At 56.5% G+C, this 24,476-nt stretch overlaps 1 protein-coding gene across 1 annotated transcript in view; it reads left to right on the top strand.

Moving 5' to 3' along the window:
* The window catches only part of LOC140455381 (gamma-aminobutyric acid type B receptor subunit 1-like), a 303,305-nt gene that overhangs the window by 124,265 nt on the left and 154,564 nt on the right, over positions 1-24,476 (top strand). Inside the window, exon 5 of the mRNA XM_072550186.1 lies at positions 23,323-23,352. Coding sequence (XP_072406287.1) covers positions 23,323-23,352 — 30 coding nt within the window. The remainder of the gene's footprint in view (positions 1-23,322; positions 23,353-24,476) is intronic.

Raw genomic sequence — 24,476 nt, 5'->3', positions numbered from 1 at the left:
GATGGAGGGAGTGTGACAGAGGGAGATGGAGGGAGTGTGACAGGGGGAGATGGAGGGAGTGTGACAGAGGGAGATGGAGAGAGTGTGACTGAGTGAGATGGAGGGAGTGTGACAGGGGGAGATGGAGGGAGTGTGACAAGGGGAGATGGAGGGAGTGTGACAGAGGGAGATGGAGGGAATGTGACAGAGGGAGATAGAGGGAGTGTGACAGGGGGAGATGGAGGGAGTGTGACTGAGGGAGATGGAGGGAATGTGACAGAGGGAGATGGAGGGAATGTGACAGGGGGAGATGGAGGGAGTGTGACAGATGGAGATGGAGGGAGTGTGACAGGGGGAGATGGAGGGAGTATGACAGGGGAAGAAGAAGAGAGTGTGACAGAGGGAAATGGAGGGAATGTGACAGAGGGAGATTTGAGGGAGTGTGAAGGGGAGATGGAGGGAGTGTGACAGAGGGAGATGGAGGGAGTGTGACAGAGGGAGATGGAGGGAGTGTGACAGAGAGAGATGGAGGGAGTGTGAAGGGGAGATGGAGGGAGTGTGACAGAGAGAGATGGAGGGAGTGTGACAGGGGGAGATGAAGGGAGTGTGACAGAGGGAGATGGAGGGAGTGTGACAGAGAGAGATGGAGGGAGTGTGACAGAGAGATGGAGGGAGTGTGACAGGGGGAGATGGAGGGAGTGTGACAGAGGGAGATGGAGGGAGTGTGACAGAGAGAGATGGAGGGAGTGTGACAGAGAGAGATGGAGGGAATGTGACAGAGGGAGATGGAGGGAATGTGACAGAGGGAGATGGAGGGAGTGTGACAGAGGGAGATGGAGGTAGTGTGACAGAGAGAGATGGAGGGAGTGTGAAGGGGAGATGGAGGGAGTGTGACAGAGGGAGATGGAGGGAGTGTGACAGGGAGAGATGGAGGGAGTGTGACAGAGGGAGATGGAGGGAGTGTGACAGAGGGAGATGGAGGGAATGTGACAGAGACAGATGGAGGGAGTGTGACAGAGACAGATGGAGGGAGTGTGACAGAGGGAGATGGAGGGAGTGTGACAGATGGAGATGGAGGGAATGTGACAGAGAGAGATGGAGGGAGTGTGACAGAGGGAGATGGAGGGAGTGTGACAGAGAGAGATGGAGGGAATGTGACAGAGAGAGATGGAGGGAGTGTGACAGAGGGAGATGGAGGGAGTGTGCCAGAGGGAGATGGAGGGAATGTGCCAGAGGGAGATGGAGGGAATGTGACAGAGAGAGATGGAGGGAGTGTGACAGGGAGAGATGGAGGGAGTGTGACAGCTTGAGCTGGAGGGAGTGTTACAGAGAGAGATGGAGGGAGTGTGACAGGGAGAGATGGAGGGAGTGTGACAGAGGGAGATGGAGGGAGTGTGACAGAGGGAGATGGCGGGAGTGTGACAGGGGGAGATGGAGGGAGTGTGACAGAGAGAGATGGAGGGAGTGTGACAGTGTGAGATGGAGGGAATGTGACAGAGAGAGATGGAAGGAGTGTGACAGAGGGAGATGGAGGGAGTGTGACAGGGAGAGATGGAGGGAATGTGACAGAGAGAGATGGAGGGAGTGTGACAGGGAGAGATGGAGGGAGTGTGAGGGAGAGAGATGGAGGGAGTGTGACAGGGAGAGATGGAGGGAATGTGACAGAGAGAGATGGAGGAGGTGTGACTGAGGGAGATGGAGGGAATGTGACAGAGAGAGATGGAGGGAGTGTGACAGAGGGAGATGGAGGGAGTGTGACTGAGGGAGATGGAGGGAATGTGACAGAGGGAGATGGAGGGAGTGTGACAGAGGGAGATGGAGGGAATGTGACAGAGGGAGATGGAGGGAGTGTGACAGAGAGAGATAGAGGGAGTGTGTCAGAGGGAGAATTAGGGAGTGTGACAGAGCGAGATGGAGGGAATGTGCCTGAGGGAGATGGAGGGAGTGTGACATGGGGAGATGGAGGGAGTGTGACTGAGGGAGATGGAGGGAGTGTGTCAGAGAGAGATGGAGGGAGTGTGACTGAGGGAGATGGAGGGAGTGTGACTGAGGGAGATGGAGGGTGTGTGACAGAGAGAGATGGAGGGAGTGTGACAGAGAGAGATGGAGGGAGTGTGACAGGGGGAGATGGAGGGAGTGTGACAGGGGGAGATGGAGGGAGTGTGACAGAGAGAGATGGAGGGGATGTGACAGAGAGAGATGGAGGGAGTGTGACAGGGGGAGATGGAGGGAGTGCGACAGAGGGAGATGGAGGGTGTGTGACAGAGAGAGATGGAGGGAGTGTGATAGAGAGAGATGGAGGGAGTGTGACAGAGGGAGATGGAGGGAGTGTGACAGAGGGAGATGGAGGGAGTGTGACAGAGAGAGATGGAGGGAGTGTGACAGGGGGAGATGGAGGGAGTGCGACAGAGGGAGATGAAGGGTGTGTGACAGAGAGAGATGGAGGGAGTGTGACAGAGAGAGATGGAGGGAGTGTGACAGAGGGAGATGGAGGGAGTGTGGCAGAGGGAGATGGAGGGAGTGTGACAGGGAGAGATGGAGGGAGTGTGACAGGGTGAGATGGAGGGAGTGTGACAGAGGGAGATGGAGGGAGTGTGACAGAGGGAGATGGAGGGAGTGTGACTGAGGGAGATGGAGGGAATGTGACAGAGAGAGATGGAGGGAGTGTGACAGAGGGAGATGGAGGGAGTGTGACAGAGGGAGATGGAGGGAATGTGACAGAGGGAGATAGAGGGAGTGTGACAGGGAGAGATGGAGGGAGTGTGACAGAGGGAGATGGAGGGAATGTGACTGAGGGAGATGGAGTGAGTGTGACAGGGGGAGATGGAGGGAGTGTGACTGAGGGAGATGGAGAGTGTGTGACAGAGAGAGATGGAGGGAACGTGACAGGGAGAGATGGAGGGAATGTGACAGAGGGAGATGGAGGGAGTGTGACGGAGGGAGATAGAAGTAATGTGACTGAGGGAGAAGGAGGGAGTGTGACAGAGAGAGATGGAGGGATGGTGACAGAGGGAGATGGAGGGAGTGTGACTGAGGGAGATGGAGGGAGTGTGACAGAGAGAGATGGAGGGAGTGTGACAGAGGGAGATGGAGGGAGTGTGACTGAGGGAGATGGAGGGAGTGTGACAGGGAGAGATGGAGGGAGTGTGACAGAGGGAGATGGAGGGAATCTGACAGAGGGAGATGGAGGGAGAGGTGACAGAGGGAGATGGAGGGAGTGTGACGGGGGAGATGGAGGGAGTGTGACAGGGGGAGATGGAGGGAGTGTGACAGAGGGAGATGGAGGGAGTGTGACAGGGGGAGATGGAGGGAGTGTGACAGGGGGAGATGGAGGGAGTGTGACTGAGGGAGATGGAGGGAGTGTGACAGGGGGAGATGGAGGGAGTGTGACAGGGGGAGAAGGAGGGAGTGTGACTGAGGGAGATGGAGGGAGTGTGACAGGGGGAGATGGAGGGAGTGTGACAGAGGGAGATGGAGGGAGTGTGACAGGGGGAGATGGAGGGAGTGTGACACGGGGAGAATCAGGGAGTGTGACAGAGGGAGATGGAGGGAGTGTGACAGGGAGATGGAGGGAGTGTGACAGGGGGAGAAGGAGGGAGTGTGACTGAGGGAGATGGAGGGAGTGTGACAGGGAGAGATGGAGGGAGTGTGAAGGGGAGATGAAGGGAGTGTGACAGAGGGAGATGGAGGGAATGTGACAGAGAGAGATGGAGGGAGTGTGACAGAGGGAGATGGAGGGAGTGTGACAGAGAGAGATGGAGGGAATGTCACAGAGAGAGATGGAGGGAGTGTGACAGAGGGAGATGGAGGGAGTGTGACAGAGGGAGATGGAGGGAATGTGACAGAGAGAGATGGAGAGAATGTGACAGAGGGAGATGGAGGGAGTGTGACAGAGGGAGATGGAGGGAGTGTGACAGAGGGAGATGGAGGGAGTGTGACAGAGAGAGATGGAGGGAATGTGACAGGGAGAGATGGAGGGAGTGTGATTGGGGAGATGGAGGGAGTGTGACTGGGCAGATGGAGGGAGTGTGACAGAGGGAGATGGAGGGAGTGTGATTGGGGAGATGGAGGGAGTGTGACAGGGGGAGATGGAGGGAGTGTGACTGGGAGATGGAGGGAGCGTGACAGAGGGAGATGGAGGGGATGTGACAGAGGGAGATGGAGGGAGTGTGACAGAGAGAGATGGAGGGAGTGCGACAGAGGTAGATGGAGGGAATGTGACAGGGCGAGATGGAGGGAATGTGACAGGAAGAGATGGATGGAGTGTGACAGGGAGAGATGGAGGGAGTGTGACAGAGGGAGATGGAGGGGATGTGACAGGGGGAGATGGAGGGAGTTTGACAGGGGGCGATGGAGGGAATGTGACTGAGGGAGATGGAGGGAGTGTGTCAGAGAGAGATGGAGGGAGTGTGACAGAGGGAGATGGAGGGAGTGTGACAGGGGGAGATGGAGGGAGTGTGACAGAGGGAGATGGAGGGAGTGTGACAGGGGGAGATGGAGGGAGTGTGACTGAGGGAGATGGAGGGAGTGTGACAGGGGGAGATGGAGGGAGTGTGACAGGGGGAGAAGGAGGGAGTGTGACTGAGGGAGATGGAGGGAGTGTGACAGGGGGAGATGGAGGGAGTGTGACAGAGGGAGATGAAGGGAGTGTGACGGGGAGATGGAGGGAGTGTGACAGGGAGATGGAGGGAGTGTGACAGGGGGAGAAGGAGGGAGTGTGACAGGGAGATGGAGGGAGTGTGACAGGCGGAGAAGGAGGGAGTGTGACTGAGGGAGATGGAGGGAGTGTGACAGAGGGAGATGGAGGGAGTGTGACAGGGAGAGATGGAGGGAGTGTGAAGGGGAGATGAAGGGAGTGTGACAGAGGGAGATGGAGGGAATGTGACCGAGGGTGATGGAGGGAGTGTGACAGGAGGAGATGGAGGGAGTGTGACAGGGGGAGATGGAGGGAATGTGACCGAGGGAGATGGAGGGAGTATGACAGAGGGAGATGGAGGGAGTGTGACAGAGGGAGATGGAGGGAGTGTGACAGAGGGAGATGGAGGGAGTGTGACAGAGGGAGATGGAGGGAGTGCGACAGAGAGAGATGGAGGGAATGTGACAGAGAGAGATGGAGGGAGTGTGACAGAGGGAGATGGAGGGAGTGTGACAGAGGGAGATGGAGGGAATGTGACAGAGAGAGATGGAGAGAATGTGACAGAGGGAGATGGAGGGAGTGTGACAGAGAGAGATGGAGGGAATGTGACAGGGAGAGATGGAGGGAGTGTGATTGGGGAGATGGAGGGAGTGTGACTGGGCAGATGGAGGGAGTGTGACAGAGGGAGATGGAGGGAGTGTGATTGGGGAGATGGAGGGAGTGTGACAGGGGGAGATGGAGGGAGTGTGACTGGGAGATGGAGGGAGTGTGACAGAGGGAGATGGAGGGGATGTGACAGAGGGAGATGGAGGGAGTGTGACAGAGAGAGATGGAGGGAGTGTGACAGGGAGAGATGGAGGGAGTGTGACTGAGGGAGATGGAGGGGATGTGACAGAGGGAGATGGAGGGAATGTGACAGGGGGAGATGGAGGGAATGTGACAGGAAGAGATGGATGGAGTGTGACAGGGAGAGATGGAGGAAGTGTGACAGAGGGAGATGGAGGGAATGTGACAGGGGGAGATGGAGGGAGTGTGACAGGGGGCGATGGAGGGAATGTGACTGAGGGAGATGGAGGGAGTGTGACAGAGGGAGATGGAGGGAGTGTGACAGAGGGAGATGGAGGGAGTGTGACAGAGGGAGATGGAGGGAGTGTGACAGAGAGAGATGGAGGGAGTGTGACAGAGGGAGATGGAGGGAGTGTGACACAGGGAGATGGAGGGAGTGTGACAGAGAGAGATGGAGGGAGTGTGACTGAGGGAGATGTAGGGGATGTGACAGAGAGAGATGGAGGGAGTGTGACAGATGGAGATGGAGGGAATGTGACAGGGGGAGATGGAGGGAATGTGACAGGAAGAGATGGAGGGAGTGTGACAGAGGGAGATGGAGGGAGTGCGACAGAGGGAGATGGAGGGAATGTGACAGGGGGAGATGGAGGGAATGTGACGGGAAGAGATGGAGGGAGTGTGACAGGGAGAGATGGAGGGAGTGTGACAGAGGGAGATGGAGGGAATGTGACAGGGGGAGATGGAGGGAGTGTGACAGGGTAGATGGAGGGAATGTGACAGGGGGAGATGGAGGGAGTGTGACAGAGGGAGATGGAGGGAGTGTGACAGAGAGAGATGGAGGGAATGTGACAGAGAGAGATGGAGGGAATGTGACAGAGGGAGATGGAGGGAGTGTGACAGAGGGAGATGGAGGGAGTGTGACAGAGAAAGATGGAGGGAATGTGACAGGGAGAGATGGAGGGAGTGTGATTGGGGAGATGGAGGGAGTGTGACTGGGCAGATGGAGGGAGTGTGACAGAGGGAGATGGAGGGAGTGTGATTGGGGAGATGGAGGGAGTGTGACAGGGGGAGATGGAGGGAGTGTGACTGGGAGATGGAGGGAGTGTGACAGAGGGAGATGGAGGGGATGTGACAGAGGGAGATGGAGGGAGTGTGACAGAGAGAGATGGAGGGAGTGTGACAGGGAGAGATGGAGGGAGTGTGACTGAGGGAGATGGAGGGGATGTGACAGGGGGAGTTGGAGGGAGTGTGACAGAGGGAGATGGAGGGAGTGCGACAGAGGTAGATGGAGGGAATGTGACAGGGCGAGATGGAGGGAATGTGACAGGAAGAGATGGATGGAGTGTGACAGGGAGAGATGGAGGGAGTGTGACAGAGGGAGATGGAGGGAATGTGACAGGGGGAGATGGAGGGAGTGTGACAGGGGGCGATGGAGGGAATGTGACTGAGGGAGATGGAGGGAGTGTGACAGAGGGAGATGGAGGGAGTGTGACAGAGGGAGATGGAGGGAGTGTGACAGAGAGAGATGGAGGGAGTGTGACAGAGAGAGATGGAGGGAGTGTGACTGAGGGAGATGGAGGGAGTGTGACAGAGGGAGATGGAGGGAGTGTGACAGAGGGAGATGGAGGGAGTGTGACAGAGAGAGATGGAGGGAGTGTGACAGAGGGAGATGGAGGGAGTGTGACAGAGAGAGATGGAGGGAGTGTGACTGAGGGAGATGTAGGGAGTGTGACAGAGGGAGATGGAGGGAGTGTGACAGGGGGAGATGGAGGGAATGTGACAGGAAGAGATGGAGGGAGTGTGACAGAGGGAGATGGAGGGAGTGCGACAGAGGGAGATGGAGGGAATGTGACAGGGGGAGATGGAGGGAATGTGACGGGAAGAGATGGAGGGAGTGTGACAGGGAGAGATGGAGGGAGTGTGACAGAGGGAGATGGAGGGAATGTGACAGGGGGAGATGGAGCGAGTGTGACAGGGGAGATGGAGGGAATGTGACAGGGGGAGATGGAGGGAGTGTGACAGAGGGAGATGGAGGGAGTGTGACAGAGGGAGATGGAGGGAATGTGACAGAGAGAGATGGAGGGAATGTGACAGAGGGAGATGGAGGGAGTGTGACAGAGGGAGATGGAGGGAGTGTGACAGAGAGAGATGGAGGGAGTGTGACTGAGGGAGATGGAGGGGATGTGACAGAGAGAGATGGAGGGAGTGTGACAGAGGGAGATGGAGGGAATGTGACAGAGGGAGATGGAGGGAATGTGACAGGGGGAGATGGAGGGAATGTGACAGGAAGAGATGGAGGGAGTGTGACAGAGGGAGATGGAGGGAGTGCGACAGAGGGAGATGGAGGGAATGTGACAGGGGGAGATGGAGGGAATGTGACAGGAAGAGATGGAGGGAGTGTGACAGGGAGAGATGGAGGGAGTGTGACAGAGGGAGATGGAGGGAATGTGACAGGGGGAGATGGAGGGGGTGTGACAGAGGGAGATGGAGGGAGTGTGACAGGGAGAGATGGAGGGAGAGTGACAGGGAGATATGGAGGGAGTGTGACAGAGGGAGATAGAGGGAGTTTGACGGAGGGAGATGGAGGGAACGTGACAGGGGAAGATGGAGGGAGTGTGACAGGCGGAGATGGAGGGAGTGTGACAGAGAGAGATGGAGGGAGTGTGACTGAGGGAGATGGAGGGAGTGTGACAGAGGGAGATGGAGGGAATGTGATAGAGGGAGATGGAGGGAGTGTGACTGAGGGAGATGGAGGGAGTGTGACAGAGGGAGTTGCAGGGAGTGTGACAGAGGGAGATGGAGGGAGTGTGACAGAGGGAGATGGAGGGAGTGTGACTGAGGGCGATGGAGGGAGTGTGACAGAGGGAGATGGAGAGAGTGTGACTGAGGGAGATGGAGGGAGTGTGACAGGGGGAGATGGAGGGAGTATGACAGGGGGAGATGGAGGGAGTGTGACAGAGGGAGATGGAGGGAATGTGACAGAGGGAGATAGATGGAGTGTGACAGGGGGAGATGGAGGGAGTGTGACAGTGGGAGATGGAGGGAGTGTGACAGAGAGAGATGGAGGGAGTGTGACAGAGGGAGATGGAGGGAGTGTGACAGAGGGAGATGGAGGGAGTGTGACAGAGAGAGATAGAGGGAATGTGACAGAGGGAGATAGAGGGAGTTTGACAGAGGGAGATGGAGGGAGTGTGACAGAGGGAGATGGAGGGAGTGTGACAGAGGGAGATTGAGGGAGTGTGACAGAGAGAGATAGAGGGAATGTGACAGAGAGAGATTAAGGGAGTGTGACAGAGAGACATGGAGGGCGTGTGACAGAGGGAGATGGAGGGAGTGTGACAGAGAGAGATAGAGGGAATGTGACAGAGGGAGATAGAGGGAGTTTGACAGAGGGAGATGGAGGGAGTGTGACAGGGAGAGATGGAGGGAATGTGTCAGAGAGAGATGGAGGGAGTGTGACAGAGAGAGATGGAGGGAGTGTGACAGAGAGAGATGGAGGGAATGTGACAGAGAGAGATGGAAGGAGTGTGACAGAGGGAGATGGAGGGATTGTGACAGAGGGAGATGGAGGGAATGTGACAGAGAGAGATGGAGGGAGTGTGACAGAGGGAGATGGAGGGAGTGTGACAGAGGGAGATGAAGGGAGTGTGATTGGGGAGATGGAGGGAGTGTGACAGAGGGAGATGGAGGGAATGTGACAGGGAGAGATGGAGGGAATGTGACAGAGGGAGATGGAGGGAATGTGACAGAGAGAGATGGAGGGAGTGTGTTTGGGGAGATGGAAGGAGTGTGACTGGGGAGATGGAGGGAGTGTGACAGAGGGAGATGGAGGGAGTGTGATTGGGGAGATGTAGGGAGTGTGACTGGGGAGATGGAGGGAATGTGACAGGAAGAGATGGAGGGAGTGTGACAGAGGGAGATGGAGGGAATGTGACAGAGGGAGATGGAGGGAGTGTGACAGAGGGAGATAGAGTGAGTGTAACTGGGAGATGGAGGGAGTGTGACAGAGGGAGATGGAGGGGATGTGACAGAGGGAGATGGAGGGAGTGTGACAGAGAGAGATGGAGGGAGTGTGACAGAGGGAGATGGAGGGAGTGTGACAGAGAGAGATGGAGGGAGTGTGACTGAGGGAGATGGAGGGGATGTGACAGGGGGAGATGGAGGGAATGTGACAGGAAGAGATGGAGGGAGTGTGACAGGGAGAGATGGAGGGAGTGTGACAGGGGGAGATGGAGGGAATGTGACAGGGGGAGATGGAGGGAGTGTGACAGGGAGAGATGGAGGGAATGTGACAGAGGGAGATGGAGGGGATATGACAGAGGGAGATGGAGGGAATGTGACAGGGTGAGATGGAGGGAATGTGACAGGAAGAGATGGAGGGAGTGTGACAGGGAGAGATGGAGGGCGTGTGACAGAGGGAGATGGAGGGCATGTGACAGGGGGAGATGGAGGGAGTGTGACAGGGGGAGATGGAGGGAGTGTGACAGTGGGAGATGGAGGGAGTGTGACAGAGAGAGATGGAGGGAGTGTGACAGAGGGAGATGGAGGGAGTGTGACAGAGGGAGATGGAGGGAGTGTGACAGAGAGAGATAGAGGGAATGTGACAGAGGGAGATAGAGGGAGTTTGACAGAGGGAGATGGAGGGAGTGTGACAGAGGGAGATGGAGGGAGTGTGACAGAGGGAGATTGAGGGAGTGTGACAGAGAGAGATAGAGGGAATGTGACAGAGGGAGATAGAGGGAGTTTGACAGAGGGAGATGGAGGGAGTGTGACAGAGAGAGATGGAGGGAGTGTGACAGAGAGACATGGAGGGCGTGTGACAGAGGGAGATGGAGGGAGTGTGACAGAGAGAGATAGAGGGAATGTGACAGAGGGAGATAGAGGGAGTTTGACAGAGGGAGATGGAGGGAATGTGACAGGGGGAGTTGGTGGGAGTGTGACAGGGAGAGATGGAGGGAATGTGTCAGAGAGAGATGGAGGGAGTGTGACAGAGAGAGATGGAGGGAGTGTGACAGAGAGAGATGGAGGGAATGTGACAGAGAGAGATGGAAGGAGTGTGACAGAGGGAGATGGAGGGATTGTGACAGAGGGAGATGGAGGGAATGTGACAGAGAGAGATGGAGGGAGTGTGACAGAGGGAGATGGAGGGAGTGTGACAGAGGGAGATGAAGGGAGTGTGATTGGGGAGATGGAGGGAGTGTGACAGAGGGAGATGGAGGGAATGTGACAGGGAGAGATGGAGGGAATGTGACAGAGGGAGATGGAGGGAATGTGACAGAGAGAGATGGAGGGAGTGTGTTTGGGGAGATGGAAGGAGTGTGACTGGGGAGATGGAGGGAGTGTGACAGAGGGAGATGGAGGGAGTGTGATTGGGGAGATGTAGGGAGTGTGACTGGGGAGATGGAGGGAATGTGACAGGAAGAGATGGAGGGAGTGTGACAGAGGGAGATGGAGGGAATGTGACAGAGGGAGATGGAGGGAGTGTGACAGAGGGAGATAGAGGGAGTGTAACTGGGAGATGGAGGGAGTGTGACAGAGGGAGATGGAGGGGATGTGACAGAGGGAGATGGAGGGAGTGTGACAGAGAGAGATGGAGGGAGTGTGACAGAGGGAGATGGAGGGAGTGTGACAGAGAGAGATGGAGGGAGTGTGACTGAGGGAGATGGAGGGGATGTGACAGGGGGAGATGGAGGGAATGTGACAGGAAGAGATGGAGGGAGTGTGACAGGGAGAGATGGAGGGAGTGTGACAGGGGGAGATGGAGGGAATGTGACAGGGGGAGATGGAGGGAGTGTGACAGGGAGAGATGGAGGGAATGTGACAGAGGGAGATGGAGGGGATATGACAGAGGGAGATGGAGGGAATGTGACAGGGTGAGATGGAGGGAATGTGACAGGAAGAGATGGAGGGAGTGTGACAGGGAGAGATGGAGGGCGTGTGACAGAGGGAGATGGAGGGCATGTGACAGGGGGAGATGGAGGGAGTGTGACAGGGAGAGATGGAGGGAATGTGACAGAGGGAGATAGAGGGAATGTGACAGAGAGAGATGGTGGGAGTGTGACAGAGGGAGATGGAGGGAGTGTGACAGGGAGAGATGGAGGGAGTGTGACTGAGGGAGATGGAGGGAGTGTGACAGAGGGAGATGGAGGGAGTGTGACAGGGAGAGATGGAGGGAGTGTGAAGGGGAGATGGAGGGAGTGTGACAGAGGGAGATGGAGGGAGTGTGACAGGAGGAGATGGAGGGAGTGTGACAGGGGGAGATGGAGGGAATGCGACCGAGTGAGATGGAGGGAGTATGACAGAGGGAGATGGAGGGAGTGTGACAGAGGGAGATGGAGGGAGTGTGACAGAGAGAGATGGAGGGAATGTGACAGAGAGAGATGGAGGGAGTGTGACAGAGGGAGATGGAGGGAGTGTGACAGAGGGAGATGGAGGGAGTGTGACAGAGCGAGATGGAGGGAATGTGACAGAGAGAGATGGAGGGAGTGTGACAGAGAGAGATGGAGGGAGTGTGACAGAGAGAGATGGAGGGAGTGTGACAGAGGGAGATGGAGGGAGTGTGACAGAGGGAGATGGAGGGAATGTGACAGAGAGAGATGGAGGGAATGTGACAGAGGGAGATGGAGGGACTGTGACAGAGGGAGATGGAGGGAGTGTGACAGAGAGAGAGGGAGGGAATGTGACAGGGAGAGATGGAGGGAATGTGACAGAGGGAGATGGAGGGAGTGTGACAGAGAGAGATGGAGGGAGTGTGACTGAGGGAGATGGAGGGGATGTGACAGAGAGAGATGGAGAGGGTGTGACAGATGGAGATGGAGGGAATGTGACAGAGGGAGATGGAGGGAATGTGACAGGGGGAGATGGAGGGAATGTGACAGGGGGAGATGGAGGGAATGTGACAGGAAGAGATGGAGGGAGTGTGACAGGGAGAGATGGAGGGAGTGTCATAGAGGGAGATGGAGGGAATGTGACAGGGTAGATGGAGGGAGTGTGACAGGGGAGATGGAGGGAATGTGACAGGGGGAGATGGAGGGAATGTGACAGAGGGAGATGGAGGGAGTGTGACAGAGGGAGATGGAGGGAGTGTGACAGAGAGGGATGGAGGGAATGTGACAGGGAGAGATGGAGGGAATGTGACAGAGGGAGATGGAGGGAGTGTGACAGAGAGAGATGGAGTGAGTGTGACTGAGGGAGATGGAGGGAATGTGACTGAGGGAGATCGAGGGAATGTGACAGGAAGAGATGGAGGGAGTGTGACAGAGGGAGATGGAGGGAGTGCGACAGAGGGAGATGGAGGGAGTGCGACAGAGGGAGATGGAGGGAATGTGATAGGGAGAGATGGAGGGAATGTGACAGGAAGAGATGGAGGGAGTGTGACAGGGAGAGATGGAGGGAATGTGACAGAGGGAGATGGAGGGAATGTGACAGGGCGAGATGGAGGGAGTGTGACAGAGGGAGATGGAGGGAGTGTGACAGGGAGAGATGGAGGGATTGTGACAGAGGGAGATAGAGGGAGTTTGACAGAGGGAGATGGAGGGAACGTGACAGGGGGAGATGGAGGGAGTGTGACAGGCGGAGATGGAGGGAGTTTGACAGAGAGAGATGGAGGGAGTGTGACTGAGGGAGATGGAGGGAGTGTGACAGAGGGAGATGGAGGGAATGTGACAGAGGGAGATGGAGGGAGTGTGACTGAGGGAGATGGAGGGAGTGTGACAGAGGGAGTTGGAGGGAGTGTGACAGAGGGAGATGGAGGGAGTGTGACAGAGGGAGATGGAGGGAGTGTGACAGGGGGAGATGGAGGGAGTGTGACAGGGGGAGATGGAGGGAGTGTGACAGAGGGAGATGGAGAGAGTGTGACTGAGTGAGATGGAGGGAGTGTGACAGGGGGAGATGGAGGGAGTGTGACAGGGGGAGATGGAGGGAGTGTGACAGAGGGAGATGGAGGGAATGTGACAGAGGGAGATAGAGGGAGTGTGACAGGGGGAGATGGAGGGAGTGTGACAGTGGGAGATGGAGGGAGTGTAACAGAGGGAGATGGAGGGAGTGTGACTGAGGGAGATGGAGGGAATGTGACAGAGGGAGATGGTGGGAATGTGACAGGGGGAGATGGAGGGAATGTGACAGGAAGAGATGGAGGGAGTGTGACATAGGGAGATGGAGGGAGTGTGACAGGGGGAGATGGAGGGAGTGTGACTGAGGGAGATGGAGGGAATGTGACAGAGGGAGATGGTGGGAATGTGACAGGGGGAGATGGAGGGAATGTGACAGGAAGAGATGGAGGGAGTGTGACATAGGGAGATGGAGGGAGTGTGACAGGGGGAGATGGAGGGAGTGTGACAGGGGGAGATGGAGGGAGTGTGACAGAGGGAGATGGAGGGAGTGTGACTGAGGGAGATGGAGGGAATGTGACAGAGGGAGATGGTGGGAATGTGACAGGGGGAGATGGAGGGAATGTGACAGGAAGAGATGGAGGGAGTGTGACATAGGGAGATGGAGGGAGTGTGACAGGGGGAGATGGAGGGAGTGTGACAGGGGGAGATGGAGGGAGTGTGACAGAGGGAGATGGAGGGAGTGTGACAGAGAGAGATGGAGGGAGTGTGACTGAGGGAGACGGAGGGAATGTGACAGAGGGAGATGGAGGGAATGTGACAGGGGGAGATGGAGGGAGTGTGACAGATGGAGATGGAGGGAGTGTGACAGGGGAAGAAGAAGGGAGTGTGACAGAGGGAAATGGAGGGAATGTGACAGAGGGAGATTTGAGGGAGTGTGAAGGGGAGATGGAGGGAGTGTGACAGAGGGAGATGGAGGGAGTGTGACAGAGGGAGATGGAGGGAGTGTGACAGAGAGAGATGGAGGGAGTGTGAAGGGGAGATGGAGGGAGTGTGACAGAGAGAGATGGAGGGAGTGTGACAGGGGGAGATGAAGGGAGTGTGACAGAGGGAGATGGAGGGAGTGTGACAGAGAGAGATGGAGGGAGTGTGACAGAGAGATGGAGGGAGTGTGACAGGGGGAGATGGAGGGAGTGTGACAGAGGGAGATGGAGGGAGTGTGACAGAGAGAGATGGAGGGAGTGTGACAGAGAGAGATGGAGGGAATGTGACAGAGGGAGATGGAGGGAATGTGACAGAGGGAGATGGAGGGAGTGTGACAGAGGGAGATGGAGGTAGTGTGACAGAGAGAGATGGAGGGAGTGTGAAGGGGAGATGGAGGGAGTGTGAAGGGGAGATGGAGGGAGTGTGACAGAGGGAGATGGAGGGAGTGTGACAGAGGGAGATGGAGGGAGTGTGACAGGGAGAGATGGAGGGAGTGTGACAGAGGGAGATGTAGGGAGTGTGACAGAGGGAGATGGAGGGAATGTGACAGAGACAGATGGAGGGAGTGTGACAGAGACAGATGGAGGGAGTGTGACAGAGGGAGATGGAGGGAGTGTGACAGATGGAGATGGAGGGAATGTGACAGAGGGAGATGGAGGGAGTGTGACAGAGGGAGATGGAGGGAGTGTGACAGAGAGAGATGGAGGGAATGTGACAGAGAGAGATGGAGGGAGTGTGACAGAGAGAGATGGAGGGAATGTGACAGAGAGAGATGGAGGGAGTGTGACAGAGCGAGATTGAGTGAGTGTGACAGAGAGAGATGGAGGGAATGTGACAGAGAGAGATGGAGGGAGTGTGACAGAGGGAGATGGAGGGAGTGTGACAGAGGGAGATTGAGGGAATGTGACAGAGAGAGATGGAGGGAGTGTGACAGAGAGAGATGGAGGGAGTGTGACAGAGAGAGATGGAGGGAATGTGACAGAGGGAGATGGAGGGAATGTGACAGAGGGAGATGGAGGGAGTGTGACAGAGGGAGATGGAGGTAGTGTGACAGAGAGAGATGGAGGGAGTGTGAAGGGGAGATGGAGGGAGTGTGAAGGGGAGATGGAGGGAGTGTGACAGAGAGAGATGGAGGGAATGTGACAGAGAGAGATGGAGGGAGTGTGACAGAGAGAGATGGAGGGAATGTGACAGAGAGAGATGGAGGGAGTGTGACAGAGCGAGATTGAGTGAGTGTGACAGAGAGAGATGGAGGGAATGTGACAGAGAGAGATGGAGGGAATGTGACAGAGAGAGATGGAGGGAGTGTGACAGGGGGAGATGGAGGGAATGTGACAGAGGGAGATGGAGGGAGTGTGCCAGAGGGAGATGGAGGGAATGTGACAGAGAGAGATGGATGGAATGTGACAGCGGGAGATGGAGGGAGTGTGACAGAGGGAGATGGAGGGAATGTGACAGAGAGAGATGGAGGGAGTGTGACAGGGAGAGATGGAGGGAGTGTGACAGGGAGAGATGGAGGGAGTGTGACAGAGGGAGATGGAGGGAGTGTGACAGGAGGAGATGGAGGGAGTGTGACAGGGAGAGATGGAGGGAATGTGACAGAGAGAGATGGAGGGAGCGTGATAGGGAGAGATGGAGGGAGTGTGAGGGAGAGAGATGGAGGGAGTGTGACAGGGAGAGATGGAGGGAATGTGACAGAGAGAGATGGAGGAGGTGTGACTGAGGGAGATGGAGGGAATGTGACAGAGAGAGATGGAGGGAGTGTGACAGAGGGAGATGGAGGGAGTGTGACAGGGAGAGATGGAGGGAGTGTGACAGAGGGAGATGGAGGGAGTGTGACAGAGGGAGATGGAGGGAGTGTGACAGGAGGAGATGGAGGGAGTGTGACAGGGAGAGATGGAGGGAATGTGACAGAGAGAGATGGAGGGAGCGTGATAGGGAGAGATGGAGGGAGTGTGAGGGAGAGAGATGGAGGGAGTGTGACAGGGAGAGATGGAGGGAATGTGACAGAGAGAGATGGAGGAGGTGTGACTGAGGGAGATGGAGGGAATGTGACAGAGAGAGATGGAGGGAGTGTGACAGAGGGAGATGGAGGGAGTGTGACTGAGGGAGATGGAGGGAATGTGACAGAGGGAGATGGAGGGAGTGTGACAGAGGGAGATGGAGGGAATGTGACAGAGGGAGATGGAGGGAGTGTGACAGAGAGAGATGGAGGGAGTGTGACAGAGCGAGATGGAGGGAATGTGCCTGAGGGAGATGGAGGGAGTGTGACAGGGGGAGATGGAGGGAGTGTGACTGAGGGAGATGGAGGGAGTGTGTCAGAGAGAGATGGAGGGAGTGTGACTGAGGGAGATGGAGGGAGTGTGACTGAGGGAGATGGAGGGTGTGTGACAGAGAGAGATGGAGGGAGTGTGACAGAGAGAGATGGAGGGAGTGTGACAGGGAGAGATGGAGGGAGTGTGACAGGGGGAGATGGAGGGAGTGTGACAGAGAGAGATGGAGGGAGTGTGACAGGGGGAGATGGAGGGAGTGTGACAGAGGGAGATGGAGGGTGTGTGACAGAGAGAGATGGAGGGAGTGTGACAGAGAGAGATGGAGGGAGTGTGACAGGGTGAGATGGAGGGAGTGTGACAGGGTGAGATGGAGGGAGTGTGACAGAGGGAGATGGAGGGAGTGTGACAGGGAGAGATGGAGGGAGTGTGACAGGGAGAGATGGAGGGAGTGTGACAGAGGGAGATGGAGGGAGTGTGGCAGAGGGAGATGGAGGGAGTGTGACAGGGAGAGATGGAGGGAGTGTGACAGGGTGAGATGGAGGGAGTGTGACAGAGGGAGATGGAGGGAGTGTGACAGAGGGAGATGGAGGGAGTGTGACAGGAAGAGATGGAGGGAATGTGACAGAGAGAGATGGAGGGAGTGTGACTGAGGGAGATGGAGGGAATGTGACAGAGAGAGATGGAGGGAGTGTGACAGAGGGAGATGGAGGGAGTGTGACAGAGGGAGATGGAGGGAATGTGACAGAGGGAGATAGAGGGAGTGTGACAGGGAGAGATGGAGGGAGTGTGACAGAGGGAGATGGAGGGAATGTGACTGAGGGAGATGGAGTGAGTGTGACAGGGGGAGATGGAGTGAGTGTGACAGAGGGAGATGGAGGGAGTGTGTCAGAGAGAGATGGAGGGAGTGTGACTGAGGGAGATGGAGGGAGTGTGACTGAGGGAGATGGAGAGTGTGTGACAGAGAGAGATGGAGGGAATGTGACAGGGAGAGATGGAGGGAATGTGACAGAGGGAGATGGAGGGAGTGTGACGGAGGGAGATAGAAGTAATGTGACTGAGGGAGAAGGAGGGAGTGTGACAGAGAGAGATGGAGGGAGTGTGACAGAGGGAGATGGAGTGAGTGTGACTGAGGGAGATGGAGGGAGTGTGACAGAGAGAGATGGAGGGAGTGTGACAGAGGGAGATGGAGGGAGTGTGACTGAGGGAGATGGAGGGAGTGTGACAGGGAGAGATGGAGGGAGTGTGACAGAGGGAGATGGAGGGAATGTGACTGAGGGAGATGGAGGCAGTGTGACAGAGGGAGATGGAGGGAGTGTGACAGGGGGAGATGGAGGGAGTGTGACAGAGGGAGATGGAGGGAGTGTGACAGGGGGAGATGGAGGGAGTGTGACTGAGGGAGATGGAGGGAGTGTGACAGGGGGAGATGGAGGGAGTGTGACAGGGGGAGAAGGAGGGAGTGTGACTGAGGGAGATGGAGGGAGTGTGACAGGGGGAGATGGAGGGAGTGTGACAGAGGGAGATGGAGGGAGTGTGACAGGGGGAGATGGAGGGAGTGTGACACGGGGAGAAGGAGGGAGTGTGACTGAGGGAGATGGAGGGAGTGTGACAGGGAGATGGAGGGAGTGTGACAGGGGGAGAAGGAGGGAGTGTGACTGAGGGAGATGGAGGGAGTGTGACAGAGGGAGATGGAGGGAGTGTGACAGGGAGAGATGGAGGGAATGTGACAGAGAGAGATGGAGGGAGTGTGACAGAGGGAGATGGAGGGAGTGTGACAGAGAGAGATGGAGGGAATGTCACAGAGAGAGATGGAGGGAGTGTGACAGAGGGAGATGGAGGGAGTGTGACAGAGGGAGATGGAGGGAATGTGACAGAGAGAGATGGAGAGAATGTGACAGAGGGAGATGGAGGGAGTGTGATTGGGGAGATGGAGTGAGTGTGACTGGGCAGATGGAGGGAGTGTGACAGAGGGAGATGGAGGGAGTGTGATTGGGGAGATGGAGGGAGTGTGACAGGGGGAGATGGAGGGAGTGTGACTGGGAGATGGAGGGAGTGTGACAGAGGGAGATGGAGGGGATGTGACAGAGGGAGATGGAGGGAGTGTGACAGAGAGAGATGGAGGGAGTGTGACAGGGAGAGATGGAGGGAGTGTGACTGAGGGAGATGGAGGGGATGTGACAGGGGGAGTTGGAGGGAGTGTGACAGAGGGAGATGGAGGGAGTGCGACAGAGGTAGATGGAGGGAATGTGACAGGGCGAGATGGAGGGAATGTGACAGGAAGAGATGGATGGAGTGTGACAGGGAGAGATGGAGGGAGTGTGACAGAGGGAGATGGAGGGAATGTGACAGGGGGAGATGGAGGGAGTTTGACAGGGGGCGATGGAGGGAATGTGACTGAGGGAGATGGAGGGAGTGTGTCAGAGAGAGATGGAGGGAGTGTGACAGAGGGAGATGGAGGGAGTGTGACAGGGGGAGATGGAGGGAGTGTGACAGAGGGAGATGGAGGGAGTGTGACAGGGGGAGATGGAGGGAGTGTGACTGAGGGAGATGGAGGGAGTGTGACAGGGGGAGATTGAGGGAGTGTGACAGGGGGAGAAGGAGGGAGTGTGACTGAGGGAGATGGAGGGAGTGTGACAGGGGGAGATGGAGGGAGTGTGACAGAGGGAGATGGAGGGAGTGTGACAGGGGGAGATCGAGGGAGTGTGACACGGGGAGAAGGAGGGAGTGTGACTGAGGGAGATGGAGGGAGTGTGACAGGGAGATGGAGGGAGTGTGACAGGGGGAGAAGGAGGGAGTGTGACAGGGGGAGATGGAGGGAGTGTGACAGAGGGAGATGGAGGGAGTGTGACAGGAGGAGATGGAGGGAGTGTGACAGGGGGAGATGGAGGGAATGTGACCGAGGGAGATGGAGGGAGTATGACAGAGGGAGATGGAGGGAGTGTGACAGAGGGAGATGGAGGGAGTGTGACAGAGAGAGATGGAGGGAGTGTGACAGAGAGAGATGGAGGGAGTGTGACAGAGGGAGATGGAGGGAGTGTGACAGAGGGAGATGGAGGGAATGTGACAGAGAGAGATGGTGAGAATGTGACAGAGGGAGATGGAGGGAGTGTGACAGAGGGAGATGGAGGGAGTGTGACAGAGAGAGATGGAGGGAATGTGACAGGGAGAGATGGAGGGAGTGTGATTGGGGAGATGGAGGGAGTGTGACTGGGCAGATGGAGGGAGTGTGACAGAGGGAGATGGAGGGAGTGTGATTGGGGAGATGGAGGGAGTGTGACAGGGGGAGATGGAGGGAGTGTGACTGGGAGATGGAGGGAGTGTGACAGAGGGAGATGGAGGGGATGTGACAGAGGGAGATGGAGGGAGTGTGACAGAGAGAGATGGAGGGAGTGTGACAGGGAGAGATGGAGGGAGTGTGACTGAGGGAGATGGAGGGGATGTGACGGGGGAGTTGGAGGGAGTGTGACAGAGGGAGATGGAGGGAGTGCGACAGAGGTAGATGGAGGGAATGTGACAGGGCGAGATGGAGGGAATGTGACAGGAAGAGATGGATGGAGTGTGACAGGGAGAGATGGAGGGAGTGTGACAGAGGGAGATGGAGGGAATGTGACAGGGGGAGATGGAGGGAGTGTGACAGGGGGCGATGGAGGGAATGTGACTGAGGGAGATGGAGGGAGTGTGTCAGAGAGAGATGGAGGGAGTGTGACAGAGGGAGATGGAGGTAGTGTGACTGAGGGAGATGGAGGGAGTGTGACAGAGGGAGATGGAGGGAGTGTGACAGAGAGAGATGGAGGGAGTGTGACTGAGGGAGATGTAGGGGATGTGACAGAGAGAGATGGAGGGAGTGTGACAGATGGAGATGGAGGGAATGTGACAGGGGGAGATGGAGGGAATATGATAGGAAGAGATGGAGGGAGTGTGACAGAGGGAGATGGAGGGAGTGCGACAGAGGGAGATGGAGGGAATGTGACAGGGGGAGATGGAGGGAATGTGACAGGAAGAGATGGAGGGAGTGTGACAGGGAGAGATGGAGGGAGTGTGACAGAGGGAGATGGAGGGAATGTGACAGGGGGAGATGGAGGTAGTGTGACAGGGGAGATGGAGGGAATGTGACAGGGGGAGATGGAGGGAGTGTGACAGAGGGAGATGGAGGGAGTGTGACAGAGGGAGATGGAGGGAATGTGACAGAGAGAGATGGAGGGAATGTGACAGAGGGAGATGGAGGGAGTGTGACAGAGGGAGATGGAGGGAGTGTGACAGAGAGAGATGGAGGGAATGTGACAGGGAGAGATGGAGGGAATGTGACAGAGGGAGATGGAGGGAGTGTGACAGAGAGAGATGGAGGGAGTGTGACTGAGGGAGATGGAGGGGATGTGACAGAGAGAGATGGAGGGAGTGTGACAGAGGGAGATGGAGGGAATGTGACAGAGGGAGATGGAGGGAATGTGACAGGGGGAGATGGAGGGAATGTGACAGGAAGAGATGGAGGGAGTGTGACAGAGGGAGATGGAGGGAGTGCAACAGAGGGAGATGGAGGGAATGTGACAGGGGGAGATGGAGGGAATGTGACAGGAAGAGATGGAGGGAGTGTGACAGGGAGAGATGGAGGGAGTGTGACAGAGGGAGATGGAGGGAATGTGACAGGGAGAGATGGAGGGAATGTGACAGAGGGAGATGGAGGGAGTGTGACAGAGAGAGATGGAGGGAGTGTGACTGAGGGAGATGGAGGGGATGTGACAGAGAGAGATGGAGGGAGTGTGACAGAGGGAGATGGAGGGAATGTGACAGAGGGAGATGGAGGGAATGTGACAGGGGGAGATGGAGGGAATGTGACAGGAAGAGATGGAGGGAGTGTGACAGAGGGAGATGGAGGGAGTGCAACAGAGGGAGATGGAGGGAATGTGACAGGGGGAGATGGAGGGAATGTGACAGGAAGAGATGGAGGGAGTGTGACAGGGAGAGATGGAGGGAGTGTGACAGAGGGAGATGGAGGGAATGTGACAGGGGGAGATGGAGGGGGTGTGTCAGAGGGAGATGGAGGGAGTGTGACAGGGAGAGATGGAGGGAGTGTGACAGAGGGAGATAGAGGGAGATTGACAGAGGGAGATGGAGGGAACGTGACAGGGGGAGATGGAGGGAGTGTGACAGGCGGAGATGGAGGGAGTGTGACCGAGAGAGATGGAGGGAGTGTGACTGAGGGAGATGGAGGGAGTGTGACAGAGGGAGATGGAGGGAATGTGATAGAGGGAGATGGAGGGAGTGTGACTGAGGGAGGTGGAGGGAGTGTGACAGAGGGAGTTGCAGGGAGTGTGACAGAGGGAGATGGAGGGAGTGTGACAGAGGGAGATGGAGGGAGTGTGACTGAGGGCGATGGAGGGAGTGTGACAGGGGGAGATGGAGGGAGTGTGACAGAGGGAGATGGAGAGAGTGTGACTGAGGGAAATGGAGGGAGTGTGACAGGGGGAGATGGAGGGAGTGTGACAGGGGGAGATGGAGGGAGTGTGACAGGGGGAGATGGAGGGAATGTGACAGAGGGAGATAGAGGGAGTGTGACAGGGGGAGATGGAGGGAGTGTGACAGTGGGAGATGGAGGGAGTGTGACAGTGGGAGATGGAGGGAGTGTGACAGAGAGAGATGGAGGGAGTGTGACAGAGGGAGATGGAGGGAGTGTGACAGAGGGAGATGGAGGGAGTGTGACAGAGAGAGATAGAGGGAATGTGACAGAGGGAGATAGAGGGAGTTAGACAGCGGGAGATGGAGGGAGTGTGACAGAGGGAGATGGAGGGAGTGTGACAGAGGGAGATGGAGGGAGTGTGACAGAGAGAGATAGAGGGAATGTGACAGAGAGAGATTAAGGGAGTGTGACAGAGAGACATGGAGGGAGTGTGACAGAGAGACATGGAGGGAGTGTGACAGAGGGAGATGGAGGGAGTGTGACAGAGAGAGATAGAGGGAATGTGACAGAGGGAGATAGAGGGAGTTTGACAGAGGGAGATGGAGGGAATGTGACAGGGGGAGTTGGAGGGAGTGTGACAGGGAGAGATGGAGGGAATGTGTCAGAGGGAGATGGAGGGAGTATGACAGGGGGAGATGGAGGGAGTGTGACAGAGAGAGATAGAGGGAATGTGACAGAGGGAGATAGAGGGAGTTTGACAGAGGGAGATGGAGGGAATGTGACAGGGGGAGATGGAGGGAGTGTGATAGGGAGAGATGGAATGAATGTGACAGAGGGAGATGGAGGGAGTGTGACAGGCGGAGATGGAGGGAGTGTGACAGAGGGAGATGGAGGGAGTGTGACAGAGGGAGATGGGGAGACTGTGACAGAGGGAGATGGAGGGAGTGTGACTGAGGGAGATGGAGGGAGTGTGACAGAGGGAGATGGAGTGAGTGTGAGAGAGGGAGATGGAGTGAGTGTGAGAGAGGGAGATGGAGGGAGTGTGACAGGGAGATGGAGGGAGTGTGACAGAGGGAGATGGAGGGAGTGTGACTGAGGGAGATGGAGGGAGTGTGACTGAGGGAGATGGAGTGAGTGTGAGAGAGGGAGATGGAGGGAGTGTGACAGGGAGATGGAGGGAGTGTGACAGAGGGAGATGGGGAGACTGTGACAGAGGGAGATGTAGGGAGTGTGACAGAGGGAGATGGAGGGAGTGTGACTGAGGGAGATGGAGGGAGTGTGACTGAGGGATATGGGGAGAGTGTGACTGAGGAATCTGGGGGAGTGTGTGATCGAGGGTCTATGATCGTGCTTCCTTGCTGTGTTGTGAGTTGTGATTTTTGGTGGGCACCGTGCTGTTCGCCCGTCACTGACGGTAATGTGGACCTTCCCTCTTCTTTTCAGTGGACAGGACAGTGAACCGTCTCCCACACAGTGAGTACTGAGCTCATCGCCTCTGTTCACCCACAGGGAGGGCACTGTTTGGTGAGGCCGTGGTGGGGTGGAATGGTGGGATGTCAGAGGTTGTCATTTCAGCTGTTGATCTGCTTTCCTCTTCCTCAGCTTCTACAGGCGGGAGGTCAGAGTTCACCCTGGGAGGGCCATATCAGGAGCGGTGAGCTCTCAGTTCCTGCATGGTGTTGGCTGAGTGATAAGGGCATTGGAGTAACACTCCAAAGGCTAACACTTCACTCAATAAATCTGGTACTTAGTGTCAGTAATGGTGACCAGGACAATGCCAGCTGGTTCACTAATGCCCTCCAGGGAAGGGGCATTACCCTCCTTAGTATCATAGAATCCAACAAGTCCACGCCGACAGTCTGAAGAGTATCCCACCACCCCCAGACCCCCTCCCCTCCCCTCTCACTCTACATTTACCCTTGACTAATGCGCCTAACCTACACATCCTGAACACTGTGGGCAACTTAGCCTGGCCAATCCACCCTGACCTGCCCATCATTGGAACTTTACCTCACTCAGAACCACAGACAGAACGCCTCACTGCCCCATGAAGTGCTCTAACACGCCAAGCAGTTGAAGGCCAATGGGCGGCAGAGGTAATGAGGTAACGATCGCACATCCCCTTGAAAGGTTTAAAATAAAAAAATTGCAAGGCCTGAGGGACGTGGGCACCGTGCGGGGGCGGGGGGAGGTGGGGGTGTGGGGAGGGCGTGGAGTGTGTTAATTCCCCCAGCGCCCACCGAGAACACCCCATTTTTAAATAAATTCAGCTCCCTCCGTCGCTCCCCCGCTCGCCCTGATTTTCGATGTTACCACCTGGTGGCTTTGGGGGGTTGGGGGGGGTGGGGTAGTGCTTGTTAGTCATTCTCCTGACTTGGGGGAAGAGGGCGACTTGGCAGAGGCTTTGCACTTGTTAGAGAAAGAAGACAGAACGCTGCGCTCTTGTGGCGCTACAGTCGTGTCCTTACCTCTGGGCTAGGAGGCAGCCTGGGTTAAAGCACCAGTATTGTGACAGAGAGAGAGAGAGAGAGAGAGAGAAGTGCCTGGGGCAGGGTGAGAGGGTCTCCTCGCGTGGCCCGAGTTAAAGAGGCACTGGC

The sequence above is a fragment of the Chiloscyllium punctatum genome, chromosome 30 (genome assembly GCF_047496795.1).
Source record: "Chiloscyllium punctatum isolate Juve2018m chromosome 30, sChiPun1.3, whole genome shotgun sequence".
Lineage (NCBI taxonomy): Eukaryota > Metazoa > Chordata > Chondrichthyes > Orectolobiformes > Hemiscylliidae > Chiloscyllium > Chiloscyllium punctatum.
This window is presented reverse-complemented; position numbering and strand designations above follow the sequence as displayed.